At 46.8% G+C, this 17,678-nt stretch overlaps 1 protein-coding gene across 1 annotated transcript; it reads right to left on the bottom strand.

Moving 5' to 3' along the window:
- Positions 1–1,633: 1,633 nt before the first annotated feature.
- Positions 1,634–17,054, bottom strand: RSAD2 (radical S-adenosyl methionine domain containing 2). Its single transcript, XM_074341615.1, has 6 exons — positions 16,268–17,054; positions 13,681–13,842; positions 11,900–12,129; positions 8,784–8,933; positions 6,129–6,161; positions 1,634–4,297 (listed from the first exon to the last, which is right to left on the bottom strand). The coding sequence occupies exons 1-6, from the start codon at positions 16,611–16,613 to the stop codon at positions 4,133–4,135; spliced, it is 1,086 nt and encodes a 361-aa protein (XP_074197716.1). The 5' UTR covers positions 16,614–17,054; the 3' UTR covers positions 1,634–4,132.
- Positions 17,055–17,678: the final 624 nt, after the last annotated feature.

Raw genomic sequence — 17,678 nt, 5'->3', positions numbered from 1 at the left:
GCATCCCAGTTGGGGGTGATGGGGGCGGTCTTGTGGGACACAGCCCTTAATCTGTAGAATCTGATGCTCTTGCCAGGAAGAGTGTCAGAACTGAGTTGAATTGTAGTACAAACATCCAGCTGGTGTTGTAGAATTGCTTGGTGGTGCGGAAAAAGCTCACACATCAAACTGGGAGCAGAATCTGACAAGGACAAGTCAAGATGGCCCTGGGTGAAAAAAATACATCACTTTTGGGCAGTTCCCTCGGTCCCCCAGGAATGAGCTTGCAGAGAAGCTTTATTTTTATCATGATAAATAGTTTTTTCCAGATAAAGTGAATTCCCAGAACTCGAATTGTACTCATATCCATAAACAAATACTTAAACAATTCAAAAACCAAATTCAGTGATTTTTTTCAACTTAACTATGGTTTTTAGAATGTCACTGAATCTCCTCTCATCTTTTAGTGTGAATTTCTAAGAACTGGCTGTTCTCATTAAAGTATAAGGATGCTAATTGGCTTTAAAAAGCCTTGAGAAGATACTATGTGGAAAATAAAATACAGTATGAATTGAGTCCCATTAAAAATATACACAGCTGGAAAGGCGTGAAGTGAATTAACAGTTACCCCTGGGTGATACAATTACGAGTGATTTTTCTTCTCTTCATTTTGTTTTACTCTGTTTTTCATATATTTCCAAATGCATATTCCTTCTGGAATCACGGGGAAAAGTGTGGTTAAACTTCTTCTGATCTTTCAAATCCATCTCAGTGGCATCCGAATTGGACTTGCTATGTGGGTTTTCTGTGTAATTTCCCCTTCTTTTGCCCTGACTGGTAGGGCACGTACCGGCAGGGGCATGGCACTGGGGTGTGCAGCCCAAATGTGCTGGCTCTCCGCAGGCCGGCCACCGTGATCGCGGACCTGTGCTGCCCCTTGAGTCTCTCTCACTGTCTTCAAGCCCCTGGATCTGCCTCCTGCCCTGAGGGCTGGAGCCCAGCATTGGGCTTATCCAGGATGGGGAAAGGCAGTGAGCCCATATCCTTCCTGTAGAAGTGAGTACTTGTAACCAGAGGTCAAGTGCAAGGATGTGCCAGGGAGAAGGCTGCCTGTCCCGGGAAGACCAATCTGAGTCTGGAGGGCGTGAGGCGGTCACTGGAGCCAGGGATGCAGAGCCCTTGGCTCCGGGAGCCAGGAGAGGGATGATGGGGAAGAAGAGAGGCTGACGGTGGAAGCAGATGCCGGGCTGGCCTGGTGCATCCAGGGCGTCAAGGACTGAGTGGGTGACTCAGAACTGGGGTTCTTGGGCTGAGACACCCGCTGTTTGGATTGCTGATTGGGTCACACTGAGAACGGTGGTTCTAGGCCCTCCTGCTGCTGTCTGCAGCAACTCACTCCTTCTGAAGGAGCCGGGTTTGGGGCACTGGGTCCCCAGGATGCTGGCTTTCACTTTAGAACACAAGGAGTACTTTCCCCAGTGGCTCATCTCTGCCCCATCTTGCCGAGAAGGCTGTCTGAAATGTGTGTATTAATTATTGATAACCTTGTTGATTTTTAAAGTGTACTTGCCTTGAGCAATGGTGGTTTGTAAAAGCATGCAATTACCTTAAACACACGCCGAGGAGAGACTTCACTACACTGACCCACTGAGAATGAAGGTAATCTACAAAAAATACTTTAATATGTTACAACACTTTACAATACAAAAGACCAATAGTCAACAGCATCACATACGGAGAAAAAAAATATATATATATTTCCTTAAAACTGAGGCCTATAAACACTCAAGACAAAGCTTTAAAATCTTACAGTGAATTAAACAGTCCTTTCAACAGAGGGCAATGAATTATTGCCTAAAAGAGTCTCACTGAGAATTTGTCCGCTTGTTTCAGGACCATGATTCTCTCTATTAACCCAACAACCAGACTCCAAACTCCAGACAGTCACAGACTAGGAGCCTCCACTTCTGATGAGTCAGCCACACGATCTCACTCATCTTCCAACTTAAAACAGGCGACTTTCATGTCATTTACCACTAAAAAACAGAGGCAAGTCTTACTTTTTAAACCATATGCTATCACTAATGTCTGATCTCTGTTAGGTTTCGTAAGACAAGATTTCATTCATATTATTACAGCCTAAACTAAGCAAGACTTGTTACTAAGTTGACCTTAACACTTAAGTCGATATACCTCGGTTAAATTGCCCTTTGTTTTTCTAATGAAACACAATCTATCTCATGAAGCTGACACTCATATTTAAAAACCAGGAAGAAAAAAAAAATAGCACAAAATGTTATGTAATCCGAACTTGAATTTTACTCTAATGCTAAAAGTTCCTATTTCAGCCCCTTCGGAAAAAATGAACATTGGAATATTTGAAACATTAAGGCTATGAAAATCCTGACAGTGCATAAGGAAGGGGGCAGTGGTGTAAAAACACCTGGAAAATGTATTTAAATAGCTTATTTTTCAAGTGCAGTTTATTATTTATATTCCCATTTGAGGAAAGAGAAACGCAATTTCCCTCAGATCGAGTGAAACTGACTTCAGCTCAGGGGATCTGGGCTTCAGATCCAGGCTTTGTTTCAGATCATAATGATTGGACACCTACTGTATGCCAGACAGCATCTCTGTGCTTTCCCATACGTGCCCTTTCTCTGTTGAAAAACTTTGCCGATCAGCAAAGTACACTCATTCTAAGTTAAAAAAAAGGAACCGCTTTATGTTTATACTGATTATATTAAGGTCATCATTACTTAGATATGCTCAAGAACCCGCAAGGGAAAAATGTATTCCAATTCTTTTTCTTTTCTTTCTTAAAAACATAAAATAAAATGAAAAATACATGGCAATCATTCTTTTGCAGACAGGACACAATTCAGCTGAATTAATGTGACTTAAAATTTGAAGTAGGAATATCTTTTCTGAGGGAAAAAAAGAGGGAAAAACCAAACTTTCAAAGTCACCACGTCTCAAAAATAGATTTTGAAGCAGAATTTCTGCTGGGGGCTCAGCGGAATCAGGCAACATTCAAACGCCACCTAGTGACCAATGCTGGAATGGCAGCGGGATTAAAAATTCTCGAGTGAAAAATCATCCATGATTTTGCTTTTTTAAAACCAGGACAGAGAATTATTATTCTTCTAAGCAATGGGATGCTATCTAGGTTACATAAATAAGCTTCAAGTGATATTTCCACAAGGGAAGGATTTTGTTCTTTGACCCAGTTCAAGGGGCATTTTCCGTCCAGCTTTATCTTCCTGCGAGAACAGGCAGGCACTGGATCCTCCCACACTAGCCGCGATTACAGGCGTGTCTCAGGCGATTCAGAGTTAGCTGAGGAATGCTATAGTGTGCCACGGCTTCATTTACAGAAAAATCCAGGCACATTCTACACTTTTCATCACGCTCTTTCCTCCACGTGTACCCCGTGCTTTTACAAAACAGCTCATGCCAACCCAGTAAGCTGCCCCTTTTCGGGGGCAGGGGGACAACCACCTACGTGAATAAGCTCGCAAGTTGTTGCTGGACAGATTCAGCAGACTCGCAGCACAGTCCAAGCCCTGACCCCGTGGCCGCTTCATCATGAAACCTTGTTTTCGCTAAGAATCTCGGAAGAGAAAGGGGGCAGTAGAGATCACTCACATTCCTGGAGAAACCTGCAAGGGCCGGGGCCCTGCAGAGCACCGGCAGGCCGGCTGTCTCCTCCTGGGTGCTTACTGAAGACGGGTAAGATTATCATCTCTCATTCCTTGAAACATCCATGGACTATTTCTAAACTTCTGGGTAAAAAGTCCAAGATTGCAGCCATGTAAAGGCAGCTCCCAACAAGCAGAGGTCATTGGGGGAGAAAATTTGTACTTTTTCCAGATGTGCAAATAACTGACTATCATAAGAGACTGGGGAAATGACTTCAAAATGGAAATACAGTAGTCCCAGTAAACACGACTCAAATGTTAAGCTCTGAATAAGCTGATTAACGAAGTCAGTGGGCTTGCACGACCTCGGATTTCAATCATCCAAGTAATTTACGGGTTCAGTCACCACAGGCAACCAGATTCCACGTGCAACTGAAAATCGGATTTGGGGTCCCTGAGCAACGTTGGTGAGAGTGTGGGGTCCCAGGGGGTCCCCACAGAAGAGCTGGGCTTCACCAGTCCAGCTTCAGATCCGCCTTGCTCCACACGTATTTCCCGCCTCGCTTCAGAAACATCTTCTCATCAAAGCCACTGAATTTGATGGCTTCTTCTACGCCAACATCCAGGATGGACTTGGAAGGATCCTTCCGCCCGTTTCTACAGTTCAGGAAGCGCATCTAGGAATTCATGACAGAAGGTGTGATATTTCTGTGTAATTTATCCTGTAAAACTCAATTTTGGGGACTAACACAAAATGATTTTTTTTTTTTTTAGTAGAGGTGCTGGGGATTGAACCCAGGACCTCGTACATCTTAAGCATGCACCCTGACACTGAGCTATACCCTCCCTGCTCAGAATGAGTTTTGATATTCCAGTCATTTCAGCAAATGTTTCCCGTGACCTGTGCACCATCTCTAGTGAGGATGCTGAATTCTGTGGACGTTCTCTCTGTACTCATCCAGCTGCCGTCACCGACATAAACACATCAGGCCAGGGAAGTGCATGACAAACACAATTATTCACTCATCACAGGACATGAATGTCCCTCCACTGGGGGCCGGGGGTGGGTAATCAGGAGAGGCTTTGGAACAATGTTGACATTCGAATTATATTCTGAAATTTTCAGCTGGAGAGAAGGGTATTGTAAAAGCCCAGAAGCATGTAATACCATGGTGTGTCTGGGAGACTGCAGGCAGACGATAATGCTGGGGTGAAAACTGTGTGCACGAATATGTAAGTGCAAATATTAATGAAAGCTTCTTTTAAGAAAGAGAGTGATAAGAAAAGAGCTACAGAGGAAGAGAGGCTCCCCATCACGAAGCGTCCCACATGCCCTGCTAAGGGCCTTGGTTTTTATCCTAAATTATGCATCTTACAGGTGGGAACCAGGTGCCCACACTCCCTATGCCCTACCATGGCACAGAACATTCTGTAGTCATACCTCTTGACTCAAAATGTTCTTAAATTGCCAAAAGTAAATTTTCTTCCCACTGTACTTACTCCAGCTGTACAGAGACCAGAGCGTTTGTGGAGGGACAGTGGTCAAAACCCCCAACCAGTCATGATGCTCCAAAAATGAATTCCCTTTGACTCTTCCTCTCTACCTTGCACCCACAAACTGAACATTCGTGTTATCACCTTTTCCCACATACTCTCTAAAGAAAGTTCATATTGGAAAAAATAAAATAAAATGATGGTGAAGCATCACTGATTAACTTGAAAATAGTAAAATAGCAAAAGTCACAATAAGCATTTCTTGAAACACCAAATCCAGTGTAAATACGGAGAAGCCAATGTTCTCGTTGGAGCTCGTTTCTTAAAAACAGGTCTTTGAATGGAATTATTTGTCCTGTGCTAGAAATATTGGCAAAGATTTATGAATTTGGACCAAAAAAAAGAAAAAGAAGAAAAAGTGACAGGGCAAAGGAGAAGTGATTGTGTTTCAGTTTTGAGAATGGCTGATTATCTTTGCCTTTGGAAGGCAGTGAGACAGAGACATATCAGTGGCTTTTGGAGAGGAACTGTAACCTCTTCTCTGCAAAGCCAAGAGTTATCTGTCAGAGGACCAGCTGGCAGCATCTGAGGTGTTAAAGGCAGTAATGTGAAGTGTGGCATGCCCTTGCCGCAGAGAGCCCTGGGCGCCCCGTGACCAGAGAACCCAGCCAGAGATGGCAGAACAGAGGAGTCTGCCTTGCGTGATGTCGCCTCCATGTGACATCCATGCATCCATAGCCACATGGGAGACACCATCAAGTGTGTGTGCGTGTTGAGGGGGCAGTGCAAACACAGGACCGAGTCCAAGCCAATACCGGCCCAAACACTTAGCTCAGAGCTTGACACGGTAAAGTCCCCATGATATTAATGCTGCTCAGTGACAATACAAATATGAAATGCCGGCTCGGAAGAACGAGTCCGGGCTGAATGGTTATGCTCATTAGAACTCAACACTGGCATTGCTGCTTGGTCATTTTTTAAGGGACCATTTTATAATTCATGAGAAATACTCACATATTCATCCAGGATAAGGTAGGAATCTCTCATCTGCAAAGGAGAAATTATACACAAATTTAGCATCAGGCGTAATTTTCAGGGTGTATGCTCAGCAGCCTGTCTGACAACGTCTGGGTTTGATTACTTCTGGATTCAACGCTTCTCCTCCTGAGTGTCCCTGGGTGTGTCCCTTACAAGCTGAGCCACCTGCCAGCGCCCCATCCCTGCCTCACACACATCTCCAGGCGATCTGTTTGTGTCTATTCAGATTCTCACAGATCCGAGCAGGCTGGATTCTGCCCCATGCTGGACGGGGGACTCCAGAAGCATCTCTGACAATGAAATCCTCCGGCTGATTTCCCCATTTCCTCCAGCCCGGTCCCTCACTGTTCAATATCCCCCGTGTCCGCCTCACCTCCGATGCCCACCTTGTTCAATGCACAAAGCAGAACTCCTTTAATGCTGCTACCTCAGAGCTTGCCTGAGGATTTTAATATTGTGTTACCTGTAACTAATTATGCCTTTTACAGAGGGCGTACCTACACATCTATAGGAGGGTATTCCTTCACTGCCTAACCCTATTCTGCCAAAGTTTTTCTGTAAAGGACCACATGGTAAATATTTTCAGCCTTGCTGTCCCTGCGGTCTCCATAGCAACGAACAGCCCCTGCAGGCGTCGCCACTGCAGACAGCACTTGGAGAGCGGGTGTGGCTGTGTTCCACTGACACTTTCCTGATGGGCCTTGAAAATTGCATTTTGTATAATTTTCATTGGTCACAAATGCCACTCTTGTTTTGATTTTCTTTCCCCAATCATTCTTGGCTTGCATTCTGGATTTGTCCCACTGTCTGGAGTTCGCTAACTCTTGTGCACGGCTAGGTCGGGACTTTGCTTTCGAACATCTGAAGGTGGCCCGGTGGCATCAGCGTCACCTGGCAGCTTGTTAAAATGTTGAATAATGGGTCCACCTCAGACCTGCTGGTTGGTTTGCAAACTCAGGAGTTCCCTGGGTGAAATCTGAAACCAGCCTCTCATACGTGGAGGGCAAGGAGAGACAGATAAAGAGGCAGCCACTCCACATGGGCAGGTGGTGGGGTTAACAAGCCAGGGAACTTCCAGACAGGGCTTGTCTTGGGTGGCCTGTAAGACAAGGGGGTCTCAGCCCCCTGCCAGAGTCTTAAAAGCTTACAGAGAAGCCTTAAATGGGTTCAGTTACATGTACCGTCCAGGTGGCCTCAACCACACACGCTCTCAAGGGTGCATCTCTGGAACAGCTCCCAGTGTGGGAGCGGGGCAGGAGGTACGTGCCAAGGACAGTGGAGGAGCGAGGAACCTCCAGTCGCCTGGGTTCAACTCTGGTCCATCCTCATCAGATAATTTCTCCTCCCACTGTGCCGAGTCAAAATCTGCATTTTAACAAGCGTCCTGGGGATTTGTCTGTAGAACGAAGTTGGAAATGAACTGACTAGTAAGTTTCCCAAGCTTTGGGGTCATCCAGATCCTCGTTTGCCCCCTGCTGGGCTCTAAGTGGGGTCACTGACCCTGCCTCTGATGGGGATGAGGTCAGCTCACTTGCCTCTGGTTGGTGAGGTCAGCTAACACTACGGCTCAGCCTCAGTCTTTCTAAAATGGGGGTAATGACGTCTGGCTCAACAAGTAGCAACACTTATTATGATTTCTATTTTCTTTGATTTCACATTAATTACATAATTGAGACAAATTTTAAGAAGTCAAATTTGATAGTGCATCGATACAAGAATTCTCCTCTGTCCTTTCTCCTCTTTTCCAGAGCTGCCCTGCCTCCGATTCAGAGATGCTCTGGTCAACATTACTCAGAAGTTCTAAAGTATAAAGAATGAATCTTTGTTCTGCAGTTCCTACTAGGATGTGAGCATGTGAGGGAGAGATTTTGCTGCAAGTGGGTTCTTTGGCGGAAGATGGGAAAAGCTTTTGATTTTTAAATGCTTTAAAAAATGATAATACAATTTATCTTAGAAAAATGTAAAGTCCAAACAGTTATCAAGGTAAACAGAAATTACCGGTTCTCCCAGTACCCCAGGATGACCCTGGGATGTGTACTTACTTGCACACTAGGAGTAAAGGTCATGACCAGAAAGCGGCACATTGTAACCGACTACTGTACTTCAATTTAAAAATAAAGGTTAAATGAATTCTGCCTACTGTTCTTCATTTGCGCCTAATAGATCATGGGGATTTAGCCTTCTCCCTAACAGCCTTTGGAATATGCTGTTTGGTCAGGATGACATTCCGTGCTGTGAACACGAGTTTACCTGTTCTCTGGACGATAAATACCAGGAGACTTTTTACTACCATCCTTAACACTGAAGGAAGGAAGCTTTGAACAAGAAATTCTTTTTTTTTTTCCTTAGCTTCTCAGAACACACCAATTATTTACCCTGCCTCTGGAAACACCTGGAAGCTCCCCAGTGTAGACATGCTCTGGTGAACATCGTTTGATCTACGTAATATATACATTTGGACCAGCAGGACTGACCCAACTCTTCACATTAGAAACCTAAAGATCCCTGAAACGTTGCTTCTGCCTCCGCCCTGAGGCTCCCCCCAGCTCTCCAGAGCCCTCTGAAGTAAGTTCCCTCTTTGGAAACAATCTACTTTGTGATGGGGAACAACGCGACTTTGTTTCATACAACCTTCTGGTTAGACTCGGGCACCAGGCAGGGCACGTCTTTGTGGCGCTCCAGGAACCCTTCAAACTGTTCGTCGCTGATGACAAACCGCTCGGCTTCTCTCAGGGCGTCTTCTCCAGAATTCTCACCCTCAATCAGGAGGCACTGGAAGACCTGGAACACAAGTGTAGTGTTGGCTTCGTGAAGCACTTTCCATCAGTTTTTGCCCCAAATTTCACTTCCCCCGAACCAGGCTTCATCTTTCCAGAGCAAAAAAGATTCTCCCCTTTAAGGAACATGCTAGAAAGACGTTCCTCCAGGGAAACGAGATCGTGCCCCGAAATTTAGAGATATGATACTAGAAGCCCAAACATTCCTAAAATACACGTTTTTAAAAACTGGTCTAGATGGTGTTGTTCCAGTCTGCGGAGCTATTTTTTCAGACTGCAAAACAATTGAAGGAAATATGAGCTATAAAAAGGCATCAAGAAAATAAATCAGTTTTCAGCCCTAAACCGAGAAATGAGTGTTTTCAAAATGTTGTGTCTACTGATGTTTGACACAAGCTTATTAAGGCTCTTAGAACATGTTTGTTTTTCAGGGAATAGGAAAGACAGCTTTCCAAAGCCATTAATAGCCTTTTCCAACACCCTTTTAAGTAAATCAGTTCATGTGTGTGTAAGACGCATTATTCCACCACAAGGGACACCCGCACCTGAACAGGACTCAGCCCCAGGCACTTCTCCAAGGTGACAGTAGGTGGCGCTGTTGAAGGTCAGAGCCGCACAGAGCCCAGGTAACGGTTTCCGTGCACGGAAGCATTTAATGCACACTGTGGTCGGCTTAGAAGTAATTTTAAGTGCCCCCTAAATATCGCCTTCTTTGCTCATTCTCTCCCCCACTCACCCCTTCTCTGCCCCCACCCCCTTTGTTGGCTCTGGCCACGTGGTAGTTTTCCCATTTGCTTTCGTGGCTGTCTTCCTCAGCAGGCTGTCTTGGGAGAGGACACCACTCATTTTGTACCCAAAGCACCCGTCCCCAGTCCAGGCAGAGGGGGAGGAGAGAGGCCTGGCAGGGGTGGGACTTCCGCGTGGGTCAGAATCCCACGCTCACTCCAGTGTCAGGCGGGGAAGACACACGTGGGCATCTTCCCTGGGGAGGGGTCCAGGATCCACCTGCTGGAACGGAGGGGCCTCTCGCGAAAAAACCCACGTCACCGGAGCGGGAAGGGGAGTAGGCGGGGCGGAGGGGCGGGGTGAGTGGGAGCGGCTGGGCGCAGCAAGCCTGAGTTGGTTGCTGCCCGCTTGCTGACGAATCCCGGCCTGCTGGGCGCTGGGGCACTGCTGACTGTGGACGCAGCCTGCAAGCCCGGAGCCTCCCGCAGCGGGGGCTGCCTCCTGGGACCAGGTCCTGAAGCACGTGGGTGATGGCGCACCTGATCCAGCTTTACAGCTGCTTGCAGCCCACAGACCTCAGTGGTCGGAGGAGAACACTGTTCTCCAAACAGACAGCAGCTAATCCTCTCCCTCCTTTGTGTCTGGACAGGACTCTCTTCTCTACCTGTGGAAATTTTGTCCACCCGCCAGAGCACAGCCAAACGCCACCTCCTACGTGAAGTCTTCCTGGCGCTTTGGCAGAATTAAACCTGGCCTGTTTTGCCCTCCCACGGTATCCGAGCACACATAGCTTTATCTTACATGAGTTTTGCTTGCCTCTTTCCCTTGCTGGAATTGAAGTCTACATCTTCTCCTTACTTACCTCTACTCTGGGGTCCAGGCACAGACTTTGCAGAGCCGCATAACGATCGCTGGGGCAGCTTGTTAAGACCCCATATTCACCCAAGCCCTCGCTCTAATCTGTTTCAGGACAGTGGGTGGGATGAAGCCTAAGGAGCTGTTTTTAAATAGTTCCCTGAATTGATTCTGAAGGACAGTCGAGGTGGAAGCCTTTAGTTTATAATTGTTTGCTAGAGGCTGCACATTGTAGATGCTGCAAAAACACCCTGGATTGGCTTACGTGTATTTGAACTCTGGACTTTTCAGTAGCAGATAAAGGGGCCAGTCCTAAAGCATGCATCTGGGTGAATGCATTTTGCTACAATTCGGAGATGTCCTTGCTCACAGTATCTTCTAGTGATTCAATGAAAAAAAAGAACTAACAATTTATGAAGAACATACATCCATTTATAAATAAGCCAAGATTTTTTGAGATGAAATCAGTCTTAGTATTTTAATGAGCATATCTGAGTTAGGCTTCCTATGAACATAACCTTCAGAGCATCTCCAAACACTTGGCGTATTTTTTTTTTTAATATTTACTTTCACAGTGTTCCAGAAGGGAATCAGTTCCAGTTTGCACAAGGGGTAGTTGAGCCAGAGAGAGTGTAAGTGGTTAAAATTTAGCAGAGCTGAAAGACTGACCAAGTGAGGCAGGAAGCCCCATAAAAAGACCAGCAGGACCCCCAAGCAGGGGTCCTGCTACTACTCTCCTGCCAGCACCATCCAGTTCCCTGGCCCAGAGGCTCTGTCTCACTTTTTGCCTCTGAAACAGCTTACTTAAACATAAAATTCTATTGATTCCCTGAGCTCACTCCTGATTGGTTCATTTCCTCCACTCCTGATTGGTTCATTTCCCTAACTTCTGATTGGTCCATTTGTAGTACTTCATTTGCATGGAGCTCACTCCTGATTGATTATTTCTGTCACTCCTGATTGGTCCACTTCCCTCACTCCTGATTGGTTGTTTCTCTCCCTCCTGATTGGTCCATTACTACAAAGCTTGTTCTTAATTAGTCAATTTTCCTTATACCTCATTTACATCTGATGTTGCAAAGTGTAAACTGGCAGCCTATAAAAGCCGGTGTAAACCGACAGACGGGGTCCAGAGGTTGGAGAGTTAACTCTTCTGGGCCTGCTGTTGCAATAAACCTGAGTTCTCCAACTCTCCATGTGCTGTTTGGTCTCTAGCCCAGATCCAGGTTGCTGTCACAACTGAGCTGTAACACATTTTTCTGCAACACAAGGACCCACTTTCTTGACTGGCTCGCTGTGTCCAGAGCTCTCTGTACCTTTAGTTTCACTCAAGCCAGTCTCTACTGAATGTTCTCTTAACTACAATCAGAAAAGAGACATGGTGCTTACCTTCCAGCGGACAGGGTTCAGTTCTCTAATTTGTTCCCTCATATCCTCGTCTACGTTGAATCGATTGATGACAGAATTTATCTTGAAGGCCACTCTGTAATCCCTACACCAGGTCCTCAATTTTTGGAGATTTTCCACGTGGTTCTTCTTTCCTTGACCACGGCCAATAAGGACATTGACTTGCTCGTCAAAGCTGTCACAGGAGATGGCGAGAATGTCCAAATATTCACCTGAGGGAAAACGACCACTTTAGGCTTTTCCGTCCTAGGATCCAGACATCAGGTCTTTAGGCCAGAGGATTAGGGACCACATAGGGACACATCATCATGTTTCTTCCTCGTGACATCTAACAGTATTTCAGAATGTTTGCAAATGTTCTTATTTGGGAGATTTAACATAGACTGTAGAGCTATGATGCGTCTTTAATAACTGGAGCATATGGCAACGCCAACCCTGAACTCCACTGTAGTGTGAAAATCGGTGGAAACTCACACCTGGCTGTCCACGTGTCGGCTCTGAGTAGACCTCCCACTTCCGGATTGTCTCCCCACCACTAACGCTGGTTTTCCCTACACACTTCCAAATTTGCTAACATGCACCACCTCTCCCATACAAGCATCTGAGCTTTTGACCCTCAGATACAGCAGTCCTCTGGCCCCCAGTCTTCACACCACACTGACAAGCGTGTGGACCCCATCTTGGAAGGAGAGTGGCGCCTGGGGACACAGCTGGCAAACCCAACTGATTATTCTCTGCTCACATTTCTCCCTGACCTCTCTTCTCTCTCTGAATATGGTTCCAAAGCTTCCTTTTAAACTTCTGAACCCCTCTTTGACTGAGTGACTCCCTTCCCAGATGGTTTGATGTTAACTAACTGCCTTCTGGTCTTCCTGTGAACCTTCATCCAATAGGATATGCTACCCACATCCACACCTGCCCTCTCTATCTTCCCACCTCCATTTCTTCACCATCTTCACCAGCAGAGATTTTCTGTGAACTTCCTCAACAGATCATAAATGCAACTCCCCTTTGAGTGATTTCAAGGCTCAAACAGCTCATACAAAGCAAGAACAGAACATTTTACTCTAAGAGTGAAGTAAGAAGTGTTTCCTAAAACAAGAGCAGTAATAATAGCTAACATTTTTCAAATACTTCCTAAATTCCAGGTACTGCTCTCAGGATATCAGCATTGACTATGTAAAACTTAGCTGTGAGTGCCCTCTGCAACCTTAGGATCAGTGGTTCATAACCTGGATGTGCAGTGGAATCCCTTGGAGGACCCCACGTTGGTCTGTCTACATGCCACGAGGTTCTGATGTAATTAGCCTGGGGTTCAGACCCAACACAGATATTTTATTTAAAGTTTCTCAGCCGTCAAATATGCAGCCAAAGACAAGAACAACTGTTTTAGTCCAAGCAATTAATTTATACACGAGACTACCAAATACACTTATTTCCATAAATATTTTAAAAATTCAACATGAGTAGCAAACAAACAATAAGGTTGGGGCTTGCAAAACTGTAAATTGTGTTCATCTGCCCCACTCGTGGTTCCACTAAACACTTGCTCCATTGATAGCGGACATACTTGTTTACCCAGAGCCCTACAGAACGAAACCAACCAAAACACCGTGCACAGCTTGCAAAGAGAAGAGAATAAGCACATTTGTCTTTCTGTCCCTCCTGATCCCCAGCAGGCCTGGCTGAAGGCCCAGGATGGAAGGAAAGAATGCACTGGACCACGGTAGCGGCCACAGTCCAGTGTCACACGAAGAGCTCACCGTAGTTCCTGAACCACCTCTCCCGGATCAGGCTCCCGTTGCTCACGATGCTCACACTGGGCAGCTGCAGCTCCTCTTTGCAGAATCTCACCAGCTTGCCGAGATACTCGCCCCGGTCGTGGATAAAGGGCTCTCCGCCCGAGAAGTTGATCTTCTCCATACCTGGGACAGAAAGCACATGGATTTTCCTTCTCTTTTTCCACTTGGCCAACTTCCATTATTACTTTAAAGGCAACAGAGAACGAGACTAGGGAAAAATGGGCCTGGGAGGTGTCCCTGAGCTCCAAAGCCCTTGGTCTTTTGAGGTCTCGTCACCCTCTATCCTAGTTTCCCAGGGACGGTCCTGCTGTCCTGAGAACCACATCTCACCAGGCAGTCATCTCTAGCACCCTCTTTTACTCTCAGATGTTTCTACAGTGGGACGGTGATACATTACATCACCTCACTATTCATAAGCTAACCTGCGAGGAGGCAGCTTGTGTGACGATCATTATTATCAAATAAAAGCAGTGTCCCCTAAAAGTGTGCTTAAACAGGGGCAGGTAACTGAAGAAGGTGAAACAGTGTATCGGACAGTGGTGTAGCCAGTGATGAATCTGAGGGGCAGGTTTAGAGGGGATGGAAGAATGAGAGAATGGAAGGAACAGGATGTAGAGACATAGTTAAGAGCTTAGAAGGGTCAAATCGTTTGCAGATATCTTCTCCCATCCATCAGCTGTCTTTTCATTTTGTTGGTGGTTCCCTTTACTGTGCGAAAGCTTTTACACTTTTTAAAAGTGTCCACCAACAGGTGAATGGATAAAGAAGACACGGTATATATATAAATATATATTATAGAATACTATTCATTTATAAAAAATAATGAACTTTTGCCATTTGCAGCAACACGGATGGATTTGGAAGGTATTATGCTAAGTGAAATAAGTCAGACAGAGAAAGACAGATACTGTGTGTTATCACTTATGTATGGAATCTTAAAAAATACCACAAACTAGTGAATAAGCAAAAAAGAAGCAGACTCCCGCCACTTACAAACCAGAGGTTACCAGTGGGGGGAGGGAAGGGGGAAGGTGGGGGGAAAAGGTTTATAATGGGATTCTATGAAATCATATAGGTGAAACTTCTGAAAATTGAAAAGCATTAAAGAATTTAAAGAGTCTTTCATTCAATTAAAAAAAAACCTGCTATAATATGCATTTGTAACAAGTGTCATGTGATCACAAATGACACAGAGAGGGATTCATCCTGCATGAAAAGGACCAGGAATAATTCTAAAGAGCTTGGGAAGTTCACCAGTGGAGACTGGGGTGATGGGCATCCCAGGAGGAGAGAACAGTGCTGTTACAGGCTTGATGGCTCAGGTTTTGGGGGGGAACGGGCGTGACATGACATGCCCACAGCATAGGACCCTTAAGTCACTGGGGCAGAGCGTGGCCGCACTGAGCCTGATGGCTGTGCTAATGAGTTTGGGCTTGGAAACCATGTGAGAGAGTTAAGTGGGGGAGTTAAGGCTTCAAAAGCATATTTTAGTAAGGTAATGTGCTTTCAGTGGGGACACAGACAGTGAGATGAATGCAGCAGACCTGGTGAGACCCTGAGCTAGACCCCTGGCAACGGCGAGACGGATCAGTCCTTGGCTGAGCTCTTGTGGGTGACTGAGCAGACATAAGGGGGAGCAAAATAAGTCAGATCCAATCAAGGGCAAACATGCGATTTCATTGTAGGAAGTACAAGACGGGGCCAAACAAGTCTGCGTGTTAGAAGACAAGTGAGTGGTTCCCCGGGGAGGAAGGGCAGGGCCGGAAGTGAGCAGGCGCTCTGGGCACCCTGATGTTTTTTGTCTAGATCTCTGTGCTGTGCACCTGGGTGTGGTCCCTCTGTGAGATTCAGGATGTCTACAGGTCTCTCTCTGTGTGTTCTCTATCTTTTAAAAAGTTAAGCAAGTTGAGAAAAATCGGGCGATGTTGCTAGTTTAGGAGGGGCCCTAGGAAAGACAAGGGGAGAAGGAGGGACAGATGTGGAGTGGAAGATGCCACCTTAGAACTGAGGGTGCCCAGCTCTCTCTGAGACACCTGCGCGTTACTGATGAGGCGACATTCAGTGAGCAGGTCTTGCGAGCAAAGTCTTTCCCTTGTTTGAGTTGTGAATAGTTTGAGTGTCATAGTAAAAGCACGTAAATAATCCAAAATAAAAGACTCAAACATTGCGTTTCTTAAGCCAAAGCATTTGTATTTGTTTAAAACTTTCCTCATTAACTGTTGCTGGAAAATCCCAGCCCCTTAAAGCTTTGGACAGACCCAGCGCAACAGAACTTCCCCCGACCTGGCTCGTTCCACACGCAGGGCGGACAGACGCCCAGCAGGTGCAGGAGGATGGGTTTGCCCCACGGACCCGCCAGCCAGCCGGCTCTGCGGTTTAGGACGGTCCAGGCGCCCGTCCCCAAGCTCACCCTCCCGCCCTCCGGCAGGACAGCATCCTCACTGTGCCCGGGGAACGGCTGACGTTGCGGGGAAGCTCTCCAGCTGCGCGCGCCCCCGGCCCCTCCCCGCAGCCCGGCGCGCGGCGGCCCGGGGCGCTGGGGACTCACCCGCCTCCTTCAGCAGCAGCAGCCCTCGCTTGGCCTCCTCCAGGGGCAGCACGAAGGACGTCTTGGCCGTGTGGAAGCAGAAGCCGCACTTGTAGTTGCACTGCCGGGTGAAGTGGTAGTTGACGCTGGTGGGGGTGGCGGGCGGCTCGCCGTCCGCCTCGCCTCGCCCGCGGGCCTTCCCGGGCTCCCTCCGGGGCAGCGGCCGGGCGCCCCCGCCCCCCGCGCGCCGCAGCGCCGCCCGGAGCCAGAGCAGCAGGGGCCCCAGGCCGCTGCACAGGGAGCCCAGGGGCTGCACGAAGGCGCTCAGCGCTTTCAGGGCAAACGCGACGGGCGCGAGCGTCCACATGGTGGCCGGCGCCCTGAGGCTGCCGTGCGCCTCCCGCCTGCCTTTATAGGTGTCCCGGCGACCTGTCCCGGACGACGGGGACGATGGACACGCCTCCTGTGACTCACTCTCAGCTGAGTACAGTTTCGATTTTTCTCTTCTTAGAAATGAAAGTGGGAACAGGACCAAGGCTGAGGTTCAGCAGTGGGGCCGTCGGTCGTCGGCTTTCCTCTGCCTGCCGGCGCAGGCCGCAGCCATGCAGGTGGAGGGACTGCGCCTCATCCAGACCTCCACCGCAGGAAGCCCTGGGCCTGGCCGCGGCACAGCCACCTCTGAGCTGCTGTTACTCGCGCATCATATCCGTGATGCGGCTGCTACCTCGAGCCCTGAACACGGGGCCCTCGGGGGGAGTTTGTTAGGAAAGCGTGACTGACCCCGTGCAGGACCCCCGTTCCGACCACAGTCAGAGTGCACAGGATGATTATACTTCAATAAAAAAATATATGTAATATACAAAAAATGCATCGACGCATAATGACAGGATGCCTGCATCTTTCTTTAGTTATCCTTGTCTTAATTTATGCACTGGCAGTGTTAAAATTTAGGCATTTATATTTTCCTGCAGGTCTATGGATTTCTGTATCATTTTTAATAGACAAGAGGGAAAATCAGATACTTTTCTAAGATGATGCTTTTTTTTTAAATTGCAGTAGGGTTGATTTACAATGCTGTGTTAGTTTCAGACACACAGCACAGCGATTCAGTTGTATGTATTTACATATCTGTTCTTTTTCAGATTCTTCTCCGTGATAGGTTATTACAAGACACTGAATATAGTTCCCTGTGTTATAGATTAGGACCTTGTTTGTGTACTGCATAAATGGTGGTTTGTATCTGCTGATCCCAAACTCTTAACTTACCCCACTCTTTCCCCTCTTTGGTAATCGTAAGTCTGTTTTCTAGGTCTGTGAGTCTATTTCTGTTTTGTAAATAAGTTTATTTTTATCTTTTTTATTTTTTATTTTTTATTGAAGTACAGTCAGTTACAATGTGTCAGTCTCTGGTGTACAGCATAAATGTCCCAGT

The sequence above is a fragment of the Camelus bactrianus genome, chromosome 15 (genome assembly GCF_048773025.1).
Source record: "Camelus bactrianus isolate YW-2024 breed Bactrian camel chromosome 15, ASM4877302v1, whole genome shotgun sequence".
Lineage (NCBI taxonomy): Eukaryota > Metazoa > Chordata > Mammalia > Artiodactyla > Camelidae > Camelus > Camelus bactrianus.
The sequence above is the reverse complement of the archived record's forward strand: the minus strand, read 5'-3'. Positions and strand labels throughout refer to the sequence as shown.

What these genes read in the sequence shown, in the direction of transcription:
- RSAD2 (XM_074341615.1), bottom strand. Translation starts at nt 16,613, where the DNA reads ATGTGGACGCTCGCGCCCGTCGCGTTTGCCCTGAAAGCGCTGAGCGCC. An exon ending in TGCCCGAGTCTAACCAGAAG is followed by an intron (nt 6,162 to 8,783) that starts GTTGTATGAAAC and finishes TCTCCTTTGCAG; the next exon opens with ATGAGAGATTCCTACCTTAT. An exon ending in ACCTTATCCTGGATGAATAT is followed by an intron (nt 4,298 to 6,128) that starts GTGAGTATTTCT and finishes ATGAATTCCTAG; the next exon opens with ATGCGCTTCCTGAACTGTAG.